Raw genomic sequence first — 18,916 nt, forward strand, 5'->3', positions numbered from 1 at the left:
GATGACTTTAGAAGAGCACTTGACGGCCGTGACCGGGAGGATTTTTCATCAGGTTCGCCTGATTCGCCAGTTGTGTCCCTTTCTGGATCGGGACTCCCTACACACAGTCACTCATGTCCTCGTCACTTCCTGCCTGGACTACTGTAACGCTCTCTACATGGGGCTCCCCTTGAGGAGCACCCGGAGGCTCCAACTGGCACAGAGTGCCGCCGCGCGGGTGGTTGTGGGGGCAACATGGCGCTCCCGTGTGACACCTCTCCTGTGCGAGCTGCACTGGCTCCCGGTGGTCTTCCGGGTGCGCTTCAAGGTTTTGGTCACCACCTTTAGAGCGCTCCATGGCTTAGGACCTGGTTATTTAGGGGACCGCCTACTACCACAAGCAGCCTCCCACTGGCCGGTACGCTCTCATAGAGAGGGGCTCCTCGGGTGCCGTCAGCCAAACAATGTTGACTGGCGGCCCCCAGGGGGAGGGCCTTCTCTGTGGGGGCACCCACTATCTGGAACGAGCTCCCCCAGAGATACGGAGGATCCCGGATCTGCGCACTTTCTGCCGTGCTCTTAAGACTCTCCTATTCCAGCAAGCCGGCCTGGCCTAATTTTCTCCCTTGTTTTAAAATTCTTTTAAATCGAAATTTTAATCTATTTTAAATTATTAGGATTTTTAATTGTCTTGGGCTAAATTATTTAATCTGGTTTTAATTATGTTTCTAACTTTTGTATCTATGTATTTTATTTTGTGCCTGTTCACCGCCCTGAGTCCTTCAGGAGTAGGGTGGTATATAAATTTAATAAAAACAAAACAAAACAAAAACAAAATAATTGGAATATTCATGTTCATATTGATTAATATACAAAAAAGATAGTTATAACTAATTGATTTATATAAAAATGTTGAATTTGTATTAAACAATTGTAATATTAAATAATTAACCAATGTGAGGATGGATATAAAAATAGATGACAATGGGAAGGGGTATAATATAGAATAGAAGGGAAAATTGAATTTGATTAAGATTAGAGATAAGAATGAAGGCTAATACTGTTTTTTTTTTAAAAAAAAATAGATGAGGAATAAATATGGCAAAAAGGAAATATAGAAATTGTAAATTTAATTGAAATGACTAAACACTGTTTAAATTTGTGAACCGGCCAAATACTCTGTTCAAAGAAAATACATTGTATGTTTGCATGTGTGTTTGTCTAAAAAATAAAAAAAAAACTTAAAAAAAACAACAACCAAAAAAGGTTGGTGCGTCTTATACTCCGGTGCGTCTTATACTCCGAAAAATACGGTATATTATTAAATATATTAAGTGCCAAAATTTTGCTACATCTCTATTCTTTGCTATGTCAGTAGCTCAAAAAAATTAATCTGGTCATTTTACATCAAACTCTAAACAAAGCAAGATGCCTATATATAAACAACAGATTTTCATTTAGGATCCAGGTAAGATAACAAAGGAATAAAAAAAGAACTTTATTCTAGAGTTCCGTTTTTGCAGAATTACGCAACTTTTCTAGGTTGAAGGCTTTTGAGTGGCATGTCAGAGATTTAAGTAACAAATTAAATAGAATTAATGCAAATTAATTCTATTAATTAGCATTAATTCTATTCAGTCTTGCATTTAATATTTTCCCTTTTCTGTTACATTAAAAATCACAATTAAGTCATAACTTTTGTAGATGCTTGAAGCCATTTTAATACTTTAGGGATCAAAGGCCACAGGTGAATTGTCTGCATTTTAAAAGCTAGTTTTGGGATCTCAAAATACTGCCAATACTGATGATAGTGGATGCTGTGATTTGCTATATATCTCATTTTCTCCACTGTGTTACATATTACAGTTTATTCATAAACAGTAAGGTATCTGTTATGAACTTTGACTCCTCAATCTCCCTTCATCCAAAGGAAGCTAAATGTGCTAGAATAAATATTTTCTGTATTCAAGAAAGTAGTTGAGGACAACAAAATATGCTACATGTAGAACACATAAGAACACGCAACTTACCAATATTACTTATTAAGTACATATTAGCTATAAAGATATACAGTAGATATTTTTAACATGTTATAAAGTTCTATTAATAACTGCTTTTTTCAAAGAGCCCTTTGGAATGGTTTACCGTTTGTAAAATGGGATGGATAGGTTTCAGCATAGATTGAAGAAGAAATGGTGTTTGGAGGCAGTTCTTTGGAATGCTTACGTCTAACCAAGCCATCGCTGACTCCTAAAATATAAATATAAATTCATCTGAAGCATTTCTATTTTGCTATATATTTATTAAACAAATTTGTATAACTGCCCAATTCACAATGAGGTGGGTGACTTACAAAATTTTCAAAATGCACCATGCAATAAAATCCCATTAAAAAAGCCCCATCTCTCCTCCATGGCAGCAACAGCACAATCAAATCAGCCATTATGACAACTTGCCATGGCCAACTCTCTACAGGCCAATTCTCCACGGGACAAGATATACCCTAATATCAAACAAATGGTGGAAAAGAATCATTAAAGAAAGAATGCAAAAGGAGGGACAAAATGAAATGTGAATAACAATAATTTAAATTGTTTTAATTAATTAAATTGAATTGTTGAATTGCCCTGCAGCAAATTGTCCCATGGTGGATTGGACACAGCAAGTTGTCCATTGGTGAGTTGGCCACGGCAAATTGGCCATGGAGGAGGAGGGTTGGCCATAGCATGTCCCATTCCACTCAGTTTCATTTATAGTCCATGAGCCTTGTGAAAACCACATTTTTAGGGTTTTTTGGAAAAGCAACAGGGAGAAGACCATCTGAACTTAGGTTCACTATTCGCTCTGAAAGATACATTATTTTCTTGAAAAATAGAATAGAAAATAGAATACATCAAAAAAAAAAAATTAAATGACAACACCTACCCTCCAATGCATGGCTTGAAAACACATAATGTGAAAGTTCTTAATATTTTACAAAGCTTTTATAAAGGCCAGCTATAATGAAAGCAAATTATTTTTATGACATCCAGATGGAACAGATGGTGGAAAGGTCCCAGCCTAGTCCCTGGTTGTTTCTGAGAGCAGCAGCCTATATTCTTTGTAATTGAGGAAATGTTATCTACGTCTTTAAATTTTCCTGTCCATTTGAAGGCACAATATGCAAAATAAATTATTTGAGAGTTTTGTGACATCTTAATTGTAAAAAGGCAAGTGATTCCATTGCTGTGCAAGTCAAACTTTCCACGTTGATGATTCCAATAATCTAGGGAACAGGATTGTGAGGGCAGGACTGCTAGTTGCAGCAGGTATTGATGGGTTTGACAGGTGAAAGATTTAATGGTTGCAAGGGAGTTTCTTACAATTACAGAAACATGCTTTGAAGGACAATTAAGGAATATAGTTTGGTAAGCTTTATGAAGAAAATTCCTAATCTATTTTCTTGGCATCCAATTAGTTAGAACAATGCGATTTTTAAGAGGAAAGCATCCAATTGGTCTTACTGCCCTTATTCACTGAAGAATTTAAAATGAGATTGCAGGAGAGAAAAAGTGAAAACAGAAAATATTGCAGATATTTCTCTCTATCATATGTTTTTTAAAAAATATGCTTGTCAAACAAGTAGTCAGCTTTTCTAAATCAAGACTGCTAGCATAGAAGCCACTCTGAATCCAATAGACACATGCTACAAGGTTTTCACCAGGCCTCTGCAGATATCACTGTACAGAGAAGCTTTGCACAAGACTAACTCAGTTTCTAAGCTCAGGAAAAAGTGAACAAAATTATGAATGTTACATTTTCAGGATCAAGGAAGTTTTTGTGATCTATTTATTCTGCATTCTTTATTGTGCTATTAGCCAACCAGAGTGACTGAGAGAGGAGAGACCATATATATCAAATCAATTAATAAATAGCTAATTATAAGTAGGTGAAAAGCTATCGAGAAAGAAGTCTGACCATCTGTTCAGGAAATACAGCACATCCACTTACCGTAGCTTCCTTACCAAATGTTATGAAAAAAATTCTAAAGAAACTACATTCTTTGTGAATTATTTCTGAATTCTTATGGCAGCTAGCAATTTAGTGTCCAAGGTGCTTAGTGGCATAATACTTATGCCACTCCTAAATACCACCTATGGTTTCTTTGTGGTTTTTAAAAATGTAATTTAAAATTGAAGAATTGAACTGAATAAGCTTCTTGGATGAGAAGCAAAACATTTTCAAAGAAAACAAAAAACAAAAAAAGTCCTGTTGCCTTTTAGAAAAGCACCTTTGGGACAACTATGATCTGAATAGCCTGTAAATTAAAATATATATTTTGTGTGTGTGAAATAACCAAATTTTTCAAGAGTTCTGTATTTTTTCATAAGATGTTACAAAGTTTTGGACACTGAAATAAAAAATATTAATTCATATTTATTGCTGACAATACTGTGCTAAAGATTTACAAGTGCTTCATCAGCTACAAGAAAGCCTTCAATTGTATTGCTCATGAGAAACTACGGAGAGAATCTATGGAGAGAATCTATGGAGATGTACCAGTACATCTGGTCAAGTTGATTAAATCACTGTGCACAAATCAGGAAGTCATTGTGTGAATATCGTATGGAGACACTGAATGGTTTAAGATAGAGAAAGGAGTATGACAAGATTTCATTCTCTCTCCTTTCTTATTCAACCTGTATGCCAAAATGACTGTAAAGAAACTAGATCTCGAAGAATCAAAAATTGGGGTAAAGATTGGAGGTAGAAATATCAACAATCTTTGATATGCTGAAGAGACAACTCTCATCTCAGAAACCAAAGTAGATCTAGAACATCTGATCAAGAAAATCAAAGAAAAAAAATAAGAATTTTGGTCATTTTCTGGACATCAAAAAGACCAAATTCATGACCACTGGAAACATCAAAATAGAAGCTGATGGTGAGGAGATAGAATGCATAGAAAAATTCACTTTCCTAGGGTCGTAGATCGCTCAAAGCAGTAAATGCATCCCAGAAATAAAATGTCAGGTTGCACCAGTTCACACAGCTATGAGGAATATGAGCCGAATATGGAAAAGCAAGGACATCAGCCTAGCAACCATTTATTTAATTAATTAAATTTAATTAAATTTTTTTTTTTTACTACAACCAAATGTAGTATAATCTATTCTATTGTAGCTACCTATGGTTGTGAAAGTTGGGCATTAACAAAGCAAGATAAGTAGAAAATGATTCATATGAGTTATGATAATGGAAAAGGCTCCTGCATATTCCTTGGATAGCAAAGGTGACCAATAAGCAAGTACTAGAGTGCATAACAGCAGATATGTTACTGGAAGGAAAAACTACAAAACTGCATTTCACTTATTTTGGTCCTGTCATGTGGGGGAATTCACTGGAGAAAGCAATTATGTTTGGAAGTAATTCAAACAGTAAAAGGAAACCAGGTCACCAAAGAACATGGTGGTTGGATGCCATCAAACCTGACACCAGCCAGTGTATAGAAATAGTGCAAGATAAGAAAATGAGGAGAGATCTGTAAAATGTATTTCTGTAAAATACATCTGCAATAGCCTAAAAGCATTTTTTTCCCATTCTTTTTTCTGTCAGTATGAATTACTGGTCTCTTTCCATACTACTTCTCAAGCATTTGTTATATTGCTACTGTATTCAGTATCCAGCACCCAATAAATGCAGTAAATTCAGAATTACTTGCGCTCTCTCCACCAGTTTCATTTTCAGAAGATTCTGTAAATGTATCCAACAACAGTTCCTTTGTTTCTTTGTCTGGAAAAGGAGGGAGCATTCCTGAGAGAACTTCAACATCTGGAAACTTTAAGGGGAGAAAAGAATAAAAGCAGGAAAAGCACTTTCTGACAAAAACACTGCTAAAACAAAATAATCGACTCATTTTATACATTTAGAAGGACAAAAACAAGAGACTAATTTAATGGAGCTTACATACTATGATCTGATTTTCTTTTTCTTTTTATTTGTTGGTCCTTGAACATATTTTAGTGATAACAATTCTCCTAAAAACTGTGATGTGGTTAGAAAACTGCAAATCCATAGATCAACACCATAAAATTTATTTTCATATTAAATATACACAAAATGTCATAATTCAGCTCTTCCTCTTCCCCAGTTTGTTTTTGATGTATCTTTATTTAAATTGTGAAGAATCTTTATAAATATCCACTATGGCCTTAGATAGGGAGTCTCCAAACAAAAGAAGGCATTATATAAGCTAAAATATAGCTAAAATAAGAAACAAAGACTAAAATGATCCAGTGCTATTTAAAGACAACATAGAATAAACGTTTTCACCTGAAAACTAAGACCCTGGCCCAGGAGACCAGGACAGATGGCTATTTTGAGCTCCACTTTTTTAGTACTTAACATCATTTTAGACTCCAGAATATTTGACAATAGAGTTCTTCTGTTGATACATGGGGATAGCTGGCCTATAACTCTTTGAGGTATTCTAGACTATTTTGTAGGTCAATGGTTAAGTCACCATAAGTCATATCCAACTTTTCACAACTTAATTCCTTTACAGAAAGGTTTCCTTGAACTAATTTAACCTGACCCATCTTTCACAAACTTGCTTACCTCTTTTTGAAGAAATTGCATTCCAAATTCAGACTTGAAATAGGGAGGGATCTTTTTGTACCTCATCCTCATAAGACAATTCTTTCCATCTTCAATTTCCTGCCTGAAGAATTTTTAAATGGGAGGAAAATAGAAATATCTATAGCAATATAATCGTTTCACATTATTTTATAATTTATTCAGGGATTATTAATGCATATTACTGGTTCAAAACAGGCAACTTTATTATTTTCTCAATTTTGCTAAAATTAATAAAGAGAAAGGACTACTGAATAAGCCTTATGTATGTATATAGATTTGTGAAGGTTATTCTGTTTATATAATAGTTACTTCTTATTATTCTAGAAGTTATTTCTCCCACTCTGGAAGACAGTAAGTTTTAAAAAATATTGATTCACAGCTGAAGGACTGGCGAACTGTTTGCATTTTTCATGTGTAATTCTCTTTCTCACTTATAGAAAAATAATTTTCAGTTGCAATGATATGCTTTTTTTCTGGCAGTACATTACTGAAAATTAAATGAATAAAAAATCATTTCACAGATCGTAAAAGGCCCATAGTTCCCCACCCATTTTATAGACTACAGGAAAACAGGAGAAGTGAGGTACAAGGAGTGAGAAGACTTCCAGGATGTAACTGAAAAATTAAAGCCTTTCTGTTCTCTCATTAATACTACTGGTACTTATTATTTTTATTTTTTGGTATGGCACCGATACTATGCAAATTACTAACAAGTTCTACCATTTGTGTATGTACGTATGCACATATATGAATGCACATACTGAGAAAAAAGTTGGATAAGCTCAAAGAAGAAAACAAGGGCCTTCTTTATTGGTTCTCTCCAGGAGCATGCTAATATAATAAAAATATAAACTTGCTTATAATGTAAACTTTTAAGAGGTCTTGGAAATACATATTAAGTATATAGCTAAAGGAGTGGGAATTCTCCCATTGGGGAAGCTAGTAGTAATTGCTTAGATTAAGTTAAATAAAATTTATACTATAGAAAATAAAGGAAAGAAGGGGGAAATACTATGGAGAATAAAGGAAACAATATAAAAAAACAGATAATTTAGAAACTTTCCTAAATTTATCCTGGAGAAGGGGATAAGGAGAAGAGAATTGTTGGTTCAAATCAGTGGTGGGATTCAAATTTTTTTACTACCGGTTCTGTGGGTGTGGCTTGGTGGGCGTGGTGTGGCTTGTTGGGTATGGCTTGGTGGGCATGGCAGGGGAAGAATACTGTAAAATCTCCATTCCCTCCCCAATCCAGGGGAAGCTCACTGCAGAATCCCCATTTCCTCCTGATCAGCTGGGACTTGGGAGGCAGAGATAAGGGCGGGGCCAGTCAGAATTTTTACTACCGGTTCTCAGAACTACTCAAAATTTCCACTACCAGTTCTCCAGAACTGGTCAGAACCTGCTGATAAGCCACCTCTGGTTCATATACGTGAACACGATGGAAATGACAAAGAAACAGTTATCAGCAGAACTACGAGTATCAGCTGAAAGCTTGCTTCAGAAAATAGTAGATTTTCATTTGTTTCATTTGTTAGAAATATTAGAGGAAATCTTGCATGGTCATCTTACAAGGATGTTACAGCAACATCCTATAAAAAACAGCATGAACTAGGACATTGACTAGGTTGTTTTGAAGTTGATTTCCAATTCTGATTCTCTCTTCCCAAATCTTTGCAGAGCAAGAGGATGAAACTGTGGAATTCTGTTCAGAGTTATTCCTAATAATACTTAAATGATAAGACAGGTTCCAGAAATTTATACTAGAAATAGCTGTCTGATTTAAAACCTTCAGACTTCAGAAAACCTTTCCCCCCTATAGCTTCTGTTTGTGGTTTCTAAATCCTATCCTAAAACTAATGCACCATTACCTGGTCTGCGCTAATTTGTTCTGCCAGCCAGAAATCTTCATGGGCTCGTCGTGGCTGCATAAAGGAAAAAGAAACATTTCATAAAATTCATAGAGAGTTATTTAGAAAACATTCCACTTGATTTTAAATATGACATGACACATGGCTCCATTTCATATGGTAAAATCTAATCATATGTTTCTATTTCAAGGCACCTGGGATAATCTCATTGCAGCCACACTAGAAGCAGTAGCTTCCTTAGATATCATATTATAACATCTCTCCTATTGTGACTCCGTGGCGCCATATTATGATTATTTTATAATGGTTTTACCTTAATTTAATATATTATCTCGTATATTGTACTGTCCACATATTTTACACACACACACACACACATACATACATATACTGTATATACACACACACATATATATACGCACATGTATATAAATGTATATATGTACATACATATATGTATATGTATATATATATATGTGTGTGTGTGTGTGTGTGTGTTAAATTAAGTAAACACCTAATTAAAATTAAACACTTTATATTTGTGTTTATATATACAATGTGTTTTATAAGTTGTATATCTGTGATTGCATGACTGCTGTAGATGCCATACACTAAATAAATAAATATTCTTCTATCAACAGAAGCAGATTCAGCTGATGGAATATGCCCTTTTCTTCTGCAGTCTGCCACCCAAAATATTCTTACTCAAAATGTTCCAATCCTTTAGAGCAATTCCCCAACCTTTCTGTCTTTGCAGACCGGGAAAGGGAGAGGGGATAGTTCCTTGTAAGCAGCATGCCCACACATTCTCACATGCAGCTCCATTTGTGCATTATGCACAAGTGGTGAGCTCACATGCCCACTGCTCATGAAAATGGAGCTGTGCACACATTTTGCAAACTAGACTCAAGAAAAGATGGAATAAAAATCAAATGGCATCTTTTTAAAATCACTTAAGATTTTCAGATGATGTTGTTCTCTGTTCACAAGACCCAGAAGAGCTACAAAGACACATGCAAGAGCTGCACAAAGCAGGAGAACCATTTGGCTTAACAATAAACCTGAAAAAGAGCTAGGTTATATTTAATAAATTCACCAAATAAAGAAAAGGTTTTATAGGTATCTGGAGAAGAACTAGACGTAGTAGACTACTACATATACCTTGGCCAATGGATCTCAATGGAAGATGATACAATAAAGGAAATTGAACGATTTGTTAAATGTGGTTGGCAGGCATTCAGCAAGCTAAGCATAATTTTCAAGAACAACCTCCCCCTATGCCTGAAGAAAGAAGTTTTTGATCAGTCTGTGTTACTTGCTCTAATGTGTGCCAGTGAAACATATGCCAGTGACACTAATCTGACAATCAAGACAAAAGCTACAAATGGTGCAAAGAGCCACATAAATGCTTGGCATTACAAGACAAGAAAGACCTGCACATGGATTAGAGAACAAACAAAAGTTTACGATATCATCAAGAGAGTAAAAGAACTGAAATGGAAATGGGCTGGTCACATAGCAAGAAGAACTGATGGCAGGTGGATCAAGGCAGCCATTGAATGGATCCCACTTGATAAAAAGCATCCACAAAAGAGACCTAAAACAAGATGGATTGACAACATCAGCAAGTATTGTGGGCCCAATTGGCAAAAGAAAGCTCAGGGCTGTATTGGTTGGAAACTTGCGGAAGAGGCCTTCATCTTGCAGTGGATGAACAATGGCTAAAATGATGATGACGACGACGATGAAATTGAAGTAATCTGAATGTTTTAGATACCAATATCTCCAAGAGGAGAGAGTTCAATTCATTAACAACACCAGAAAAATCTTTGCAGAATTCCTTCACTAACCTCATGTTTTATAAAATACTACAGTACAATATTAATTATATATTTTTACCAGATTTATTTCTGCTCTGCAAGACATACTATGATGGGATGTAGCCCAGAGACACCAGAGGAAGGAGTACTCTCCCAGACAGTAAAGAGACAGCAGAGAATGGAATCTCTGGTTTGCAGGAAGAGGCCGAAGGTGAACGCCCCTAGCGATTCACAGACTACGTCTAGTAGTTACGCAGGTAGTCTGCATAACTATCCAATTATGCAGTTTAGTCTGGCAAGATTAATGCCAGGCCCAATCAAGAATGACACATGGGGTTATTTCTGAATAGTCTTTTTTTATTGTGTTCACTTATAGACAGAAATCTTGGCAGACTAAAGCAATCACCAGCATAACTACTAGATACACTGTGAATTGCTAGGGGTGAATCCGCCTTCACCCTCTTGATTCCAAGCTCTGCTGTCTCTTTGCTCTCTGGGAAAGAGCCCTCCCTCCTGTGACTCTGCACTACATTTCACCACACATATCCAGGCATACAGTAATAAGAAAACCATTGCTATAACTTTTGGAAATGTTTCTTGCACCAAATTCTCTTACCTCATCCTCATCATTTTCCAATATTCTTCCGTTTGCTTTGAAAATACTTCCTGTGATGAACTTGGCACCTCTGATATCATTGCCTGCTCATACAGTACAGAAATTGGAGCTGCAAATTCATGAAAAAAAATTATCAAAAACTAAACTTAAGATTTGTTGCCATTTTTCACTTCAAGTCTGCATCCGTTGCTTTTAGTGAATAGTCCTGGATCTATCCCATTCATTTCCCAAATGGAATGGGACATCTCAGCACCACCATTTTGCAAAGGCCATGTCGCCAGGGGCATCTCTGAGCTGCCATCTCAGTGTAGGACATTGTCATGGGAAACTCGCTATGGGATAACTTGATGAGCCTCCTGTGGCAGCTCCCTTCGTGGGGGATGGGCACTGTAAAGTGAGGCAAGGAAATCTTTGGAGAAGGGAGATGAACCTCCCCCTGCAAAAGGCGGGCTAAGCAGGAGTCATTGACAGTTCCCAGACAGCTGTCACCATCCCTGCTTGCCCCTTTCCCCATCTGGGAGTCATCAGGGTCCAGCACAGCATGACAAAGGAGAAGTCCGCAATGCTGAGATTGGCACAGAGACATGCTCCAGCGAGGATCCCGCAAGGAAAAAGGAATGGGCAGGATGTGCTTCTTGAGTATGGGCAACAAGGCAGGCAGGACATGCTTCTCACATGTAGACAGCACAAGACCAAGACTGACACAGACACCACCCTCTCATGAGAAAAAAGGAATGGACAGGACATGCCTGTTGTGTGTGGGCAGCACAGCACTGGCACAGAGGCCACTCTCCCATGAGGGTCTATGGGGAAAAAGGAAATGCCGAATGTGGCCTGGGCGGAAGGCCTCCCCAATGGGTACGTAGCAGATCGGATGTGGTGCTGCAGGAGAGGTCTCAAGTTGTCTACATCGAGTTTTCCATGGTTATTTGTTCCATTCCAAAGTGGCCATGGCAACATGTTTGTGGCAAGATGGCGGTGCTGAAATGTCGTAGACCCTTCACAAAACAATGTGTTCACAGAAATTTTGGTACACAAAGAAGTTCCAATCAGGATATAAGTACCAATGGCCCCCAGACATGGCCGTCATTGTTTCTCAAACAGGTAACATATGAGAATCATTGGTCATTTTCCATGTGAATATCTTTAAGTAGTATTTTCCTGACAATTAGGACAATTAATCAGTGGAACAACTTGCCTCCAAAGGTTGTGAATGCTCCAACACTGGAAGCTTTTAAGAAGAGATTGGATAACCATTTGTCTGAAGTGGTGTAGGGTTTTCTGCCTAAGCAGTGGGTTGGACTAGAAGACCTCCAAGGTCCCTTCCAACTCTATTATTCTATTTCTATTCAGCTCCTGCTATCTAAATACTGCTAAAACTCTCATTCCTATAACTTTAACTAGGAGAAATTGCATTATAGGGCAACATTTTTTGAATCAAGATACCTCAAATGGTAACTTACACAATGCATCCAAAATCTGGGACCAATGACTCCCATGGAAGTAAAATTTGGCAAATTTTATAAAACATTTTATGACATAAATATTACCATAAAATGGTTTAGGACATAATACAAAATGTTATGAAACACTTCTTGTGTTGAAGTTTGACTGTGCTATGCAGTTCAAACCTGAGCTATTTTCAAGGCAAATATATCACTGGATGTATCCCAACTTTTCCACAGAATGTAGTACATTACAAATTCTGTCATTTTTTTTAAAGCATTGAGGAACATGGTAAGAAAATATCTCAAAAGAGTGATTCAATGGGTCACAGGTTTTGTTTACTAGCAATGTAAAATGTAAACACTTGGCTATTATAATAAATTGTGACTTCTTAAGGTTTGCCCAAATCAATGCTCAACCTAGGGAATATGGTCAAATGGTTTAACTGATAGAGCCATAGAACTGCCTGATTTCCTCTACTGGTCTCTTCCTTGAATAATCTGAGCAAGCTAAGAATGTATGCCCTCACAGCTGCCATTTTCAATCTACAATGGAACTCGAATTAGGGCTTCCTGACACTTGCACTGGAATGCAGTTGGACAGCAAATGAAGATAATAGCACAATATTTAGAAAGGAAATCCCTTTGCAAATGGCTGATACAGGAAGCCAAGGAATGGCATGCAGGTGCCATTTACATTCACTACTGAGAAAAGAATTTCCTATCATGCAGTCTATAGAAGTACACATGAATTCTTGTCATAGGATACTAACTAGGTCTGGATTGGACAATTGCAAGACAATTATGCAAATTGTATGCATAAAATACCTTCATACATATATTGTATGTATGTATGTATGTATGTATGTATGTATGAGTGTGTGTGCATTTATACATATATAAAACAGTTTAGAGTCAACTGCTGTTAATTTAGATACAGTGTAAACTTCTAATTTCAAAGCTGAACATTTACAAGGTTTCCTGAATGGTTTCCAGGATTCTCATTTGTAAATAATTGTTAATAATTCTGTATCCTTTTTGAATGACACACAATATTAAAATTTGAAAAAGTCTAACAAAATGGAGGGAAATATTATGCAAAATATGAATAATCATTAACTCCAGAAGGGAAAATTAAAAAACTTAGAACATTAAATTCTTACCTCTACTGCAAAATTCTGAAGATTCTTCAAGACTGGGAAAAGACTGCAATAAACATAAATAGAAGATCTCTTGAGTCAGTTCATATAAATTGACTCTGGGACAAATTGGAAAGCTTATTTTTTGCTAGACATCTGATAGCACTTATTAAAATGTTGCATGATAATGCCTATATCCAATTAGGCTTGAAAACCAAGTCAGCTTTTTCCCCCTACTTACCAGGTGGTCAAACAAGAGAATATTTTAACTTTCTTGCTATTTAATTTTTATGTCAATGATATGGTAGAAAGAATGGCTTTGTGAGTTAGATGGACAATCTCTAAATCTGATCAATAAATAAAACTAAATAAAACTAACAAAATCTGCCATCACAGATCTGGGTAGTAAACCTACTGCATTATTTTATATGCAGATGATAAGTGATTACCTAAACTTGATTTACTGAACTGAGAACATGAAGGGCGTATGAGTCCTATTGATAATGCGCTGGTTATTAACTATCAAAAAACAATTAAAAAACATTTTAAAAAGTGGTATGTACAAGGTAGATTAAAAGCTTTTGAGGTCAAAGTAATAATGAAGTTACTTTATGGTTTCTAAATGCATGCAATATATAAGGCTATAGAGTCATTATAAGTCATTACAAATAAGCACATAGAGTCATTAGAACATGTTCAACCAGGATTTCTAAGGGATTTCTAAGCCTTCAATTAAGCACAGAATGGCATTAAATAAAATTTGAGTGCAAATTGAGTATATATATTACCTATTGGCTTAATTTTTTAAAATTCAAGCCATTTAGTTGTTGTTTATCTCCACCAAGATAAATTTTAGTTTTCTTGGTGGAAATAACTTAGATACTGTGGATTTAGACATAATGCACTGATCTCAATCAATCAATCAATGGCTGCTCCCACTCCTCCAAATTCTATAAATGGAGCTGGATGAATGGAAGATCACCAGGAAGCACTGTATGACTGTATGACAGATAGAAACAATTCTGAGACATCCAGATGAAAATATGGGAAGCATTGCAGTTTATGAGTGCAATGTTAAAAAAAGGCAAAAATGAACTCAAAAGTGACATGATTGATAAATCACTGTACAATGTTATGCTACTCTTCTGTAAAAATGAAGCAAGATACTTGTGCAATATGAAATCTTCAGTTAAAGAAAATATAACTTCACCTATAGTTACATTGGCTTTTAATTTTTTTAAAATTAATCTTTCTTTCTCAGGGGTAGGATATAGCCTCAGTGAAATGTGAAGTGAATAAAAGCTAATGCAACCTCCTGAAGTGTTGGACATAGATCCAAGTGATTATTTTTGTCCTCCTTATTTTGCACAGGAACAACAGTGAAACAATAGTCTGAATCCTCCCCAAACTCTGAAGATTCATAGGACAATAAACCCATAGTATTATAACAGTATCCACAAAAAGTGATTTATGTCTTCCATAGATGAAAAGCTCCAGATTTGGGAGATTTTGGAAGCATGAAGAGGAAGCATGAAGAAGGTCTCAAATTTTGCCTAGCTGAAGGATACTGAAGCAATATATAGTAAGACTGCTTAGGGCTCTGGGCTAGTCCAAGGAGCAAAAACATTAAAAGATTTCTTCAAATCTATGGAACATGCATTTGCTTGGAAGATTAAATTTCTGTTTAATCATTAAATGTCACTATTAAATTTGTTATCACATATAGCATCCATTACTGCTCTACTGCTCTTTTTGTGATTTCATTGAAAACTGAACAAGCTGGTTTTCATTTCATTTCATTCTTTGCAACTTTTCCTCTGAAATTTTGCCAGTGACATGTCTGTAATTTAATATTCATGTAAGTTGCTTTTAAAAAAGCACACAGAAAGCTTAAAAAAGGAATAATTCCCCTTCCATAAAAACAATTATGTATTTCCTTTTGAATTTTGTCTTATTTAACTAAGGCCATTTTACAGATGTGTATCAGTTTCACAAAAGCATTCCCACTTCCCCAAGAATAAGAACATTTTATTTGTTCATTATTATGTGTTTCTTTGGGTATACCTTTCTTTCTACCCATGAAACATTTAAGGCAGTTGAATACTTCTGCAGCATTCACTATATATAAATACTAGATCTATAAGAAGAGCTGCTATTATTATTTATTGATAAAGATGATGATATTACAATCTTAACCTTAAATTGGAAGGTTGGAAATTCTGAAATATTAATGTCGTCTGTAATTTTAGAATGTTGAGAAATAAAGAAGTATTTGTAATTCTCTGACATAGAAACTCATAATTTAAAGATGCCTATAAAAAGCCAGCATCAATATGTGCATAATTTGTATATAAATTTTAAAGAATATTAATCTATGATTAGGTAATAAAAAATTGCTTCTTGTACTATGTTCTTAGAACTAGAACAGCAAATCAGAATCAAGCAAGGCATAATTCAGTGGTTGGGGTCAGTGGTGAAATCCTCCCCATGTCGCCACCAGTTCACTGCCTGCGCGGTATGTGCCAGATGCACGCTGTATGCGCGCATGCGTAGTAGGCACCAAACGTACACTTCACGTGGAAAAAGGAGCTGTTTGAAGGTAATTAGAACAGTGAGAGGGGGAACAGCTGTGCCACGTGATTTAGATTTGCTAGAAAGCAGGATTTCCTGCTTTCTAGCAATTTTATATCACGTGGCACAGCTGATCATCGGAAATACCAGTTCAGACCAACTGGTAGCTTTTTTTTAACTACCAGTTCGCTGAACCAGGGTGAACAGGTAGGATTTCACCACTGGTTGGGGTATAATTATAAACTATGATTTGTTACAAAAAAGTAATTAAGAGAATAGAATATACACACACAAAACTTAAGAATGAGCTAACCACTACTATAACAATCACATGGTTGTTATGACTGTTCTTTTTTGTATAAGTGCATAAACCTAGATAATTTAAATTATTTAAGAATGAGTAAAGAGCCAATATTCAATAGCTGAAGGCTTCCATTTCACTAGAACAGGCTGGGCTGAATTTTTTCTTATGGTGAGGAGGTGGCTTTGGTGGGATTGTGAAAAGGTTTTCTGTTAAAAAAAAATTCTCAAAAAATTCTCAAAAATTCTCAAAATACCATGCTTCAAACTCTGAAGTACTGTTTGAAAAAGATAGAAACCTGACTGAAAGTCCAATGGGCTTATTAGCCCAGTTTCTGGACTAATGAGTCATGGTCTAATTATTGGATCTCCTGATGTTTCACCAGCAACTCTTGCTGACATCTTCAGAGGTGAAAGTGCTCATCGCCACTGAGTTGACACTGGGCATAAGTGATCCCACTTATTGAAAGTATTGCAAAACTTTCCAATGTTCGAACAAATAATCTGCACTCATGTTATTACCTAGTTTGGGTAATGAAATGTCTGCAAGAAAACAACCAAGCTGAGAGAGCACCAAGGACCCCTCATTTCAACCCTGAGCTACAAATATTCTCCTTTATTGATAACAAATAATGTTTCACATCTGAAACAGAAATTTCTGATTCAAGTTTGAAACATTCTACCCAAATAATTACAGTTACATCAAATCCATCAAATTTCAGTAACCTGACCTTGGGGGTGGGGGGAAGCAAACAGTGTTGTGGGACAGAAGCCATGTGTTGCCTGCCTGCAGTGGTTTCCTATTTCACCCCATCTGGAACTGTAAAAAAGTCACAAAGAAAGAAGCACATTTCTCACCATAACCAGCTTGAGAAGGTCTGCAGCATTTTTTTTTTCCTGTTCCGTTCTTGGTTCTTTAATCATCCTTTCTTGCATCTCATCTTCTTGCTTAATGATTTTGTCAATATATTCCTAACAATGAGACAAATAAGGCATGCTACTTAACTATTTTATATATAATTTAAAATGTAAAATGTATCAAGTTGATAATAACTTTATGAAGCGAAATGTCATATATTTGCTATATCTAAAGTAGTATTTTTATTCATAGTCCTGAAGCATGTTCCTCTTGCCAGATCTATTTGGGTGAGCAGAGACAATCAATATGATCTTTTGTACATTGATCATCTCTCTTTTTATGCCTTTCATTCTTCTTGTTTTTCTTCAAATTTTATGTCTCACTTGCTCTCAACTACATTAAAACAGTCTTTTTGACAATTGTTGTCAAAATTGTTTGGGTAGAAATTCACAAGGCATTTTAGTTTTGAATAGCTTTTAAATAAAAATTTTGTATTTCTGCATCCTTCCAGAATAATCTGAGTATGCTTGATTTTTAAGGTGGACCAATACATCCAGTCATAAGCACACATTCTATTCTGCTTATAGAGGAAATAAATGGATAAGGAAACAAAGAAATTATGTTGGGTTTTTGGAATATCAACACAAACTGTTATCCATGCCTAAATCTTACTATCTGTCCCAAATATACGCTCATTTCTGTTCTGGTACTTCAGCAAATCCCACCTCTCTTCTATTTGCCCTACTGTCACACATCGAAGCTGTTTCTGCCTTCCTTCCTTCCGACCATTCCAGCCCTTTCACGTACCTCATGGTTTAAATATCTTTTCAGTAGTTTCTTCCTTTACTCAAAAAAAGCAAATCATATTTTACATGAGTCACCTATTTGTATATTGGCAGACTTCACTTTACCTTGACAGAAGATTGCAATTTGTGTCTTAATACATCACTGACTGGCTCATACTGGATTAGTCGACGAATTTGGAGCACATTTGGACATTTTTTTATAGGTGCAGGAGAAACTGCTAATTCCTTGAACTCAATGCATAGGCCTTTCCAAGCATGCATTCCAAATGGAGGGCCAGGAGTCTTTCTCTGAATCCAGATGACAAAGGAAAAAGGAGATGGGTGCTTATTATGTAATTCTACATAACAGCATATGATCAAATCAAATGTCAGCCAGAGACAGGAATGCTTACTATTTACAGAACAGGAATTATATTTCAATGTAAGTAAATTTAGAAAACTGAAATTACAACCAGTCCTCACCTACTGCAACAGTGGAATTGGCAAATTTATTGTTAAGCGGCAGAGTAATGATGCATGATGTCATGTGACTACACCAATGGCAATTCCAGTAGTGATGGTTAAGTGAAGCACCACAGGTTGTAAATTGCAATGCCATGTGACTTCTTGCAGGCTTTCCCACTGACTTTATTTATTTATTATTTATTTATTTATTAATCAAATTTCTATACCGCCCTACTCCCGAAGGACTCAGGGCGGTGAACAGCCAAGATAAAATACAGATAATACAAATATTAAAAATCCCTTAAAATTATTAAATATTTTGGCCGAAACACAGATTAAAACACCCAATTTATAAAATCACGAATTAAAAATTTAAAAGAGGAGAGTTAGGCCAGGCCAGCCTGCTGAAATAGAAAAGTTTTGAGAGCACTTTGCTTGATGGAAGCTGGCT

The 18,916-nt window shown here is 35.9% G+C and overlaps 1 protein-coding gene across 1 annotated transcript in view; it reads right to left on the reverse strand.

Annotated features, from left to right (window-relative positions):
• SPAG17 (sperm associated antigen 17) overlaps positions 1 to 18,916 on the reverse strand; it is a 98,960-nt gene that overhangs the window by 10,397 nt on the left and 69,647 nt on the right. The window contains exons 36-43 of the mRNA XM_070935327.1: positions 18,127 to 18,309; positions 17,215 to 17,328; positions 13,510 to 13,552; positions 10,902 to 11,010; positions 8,466 to 8,519; positions 6,577 to 6,679; positions 5,677 to 5,797; positions 2,125 to 2,229 (exon numbers count right to left, since the gene is read on the reverse strand). Of these exons, the coding sequence (XP_070791428.1) occupies positions 2,125 to 2,229; positions 5,677 to 5,797; positions 6,577 to 6,679; positions 8,466 to 8,519; positions 10,902 to 11,010; positions 13,510 to 13,552; positions 17,215 to 17,328; positions 18,127 to 18,309 (832 nt within the window). The remainder of the gene's footprint in view (positions 1 to 2,124; positions 2,230 to 5,676; positions 5,798 to 6,576; positions 6,680 to 8,465; positions 8,520 to 10,901; positions 11,011 to 13,509; positions 13,553 to 17,214; positions 17,329 to 18,126; positions 18,310 to 18,916) is intronic.

Source organism: Pituophis catenifer, unplaced genomic scaffold, assembly GCF_029215685.1.
Source record: "Pituophis catenifer annectens isolate HBS135680 unplaced genomic scaffold, rPitCat1.0.hap2 SCAF_2, whole genome shotgun sequence".
NCBI lineage: Eukaryota > Metazoa > Chordata > Lepidosauria > Squamata > Colubridae > Pituophis > Pituophis catenifer.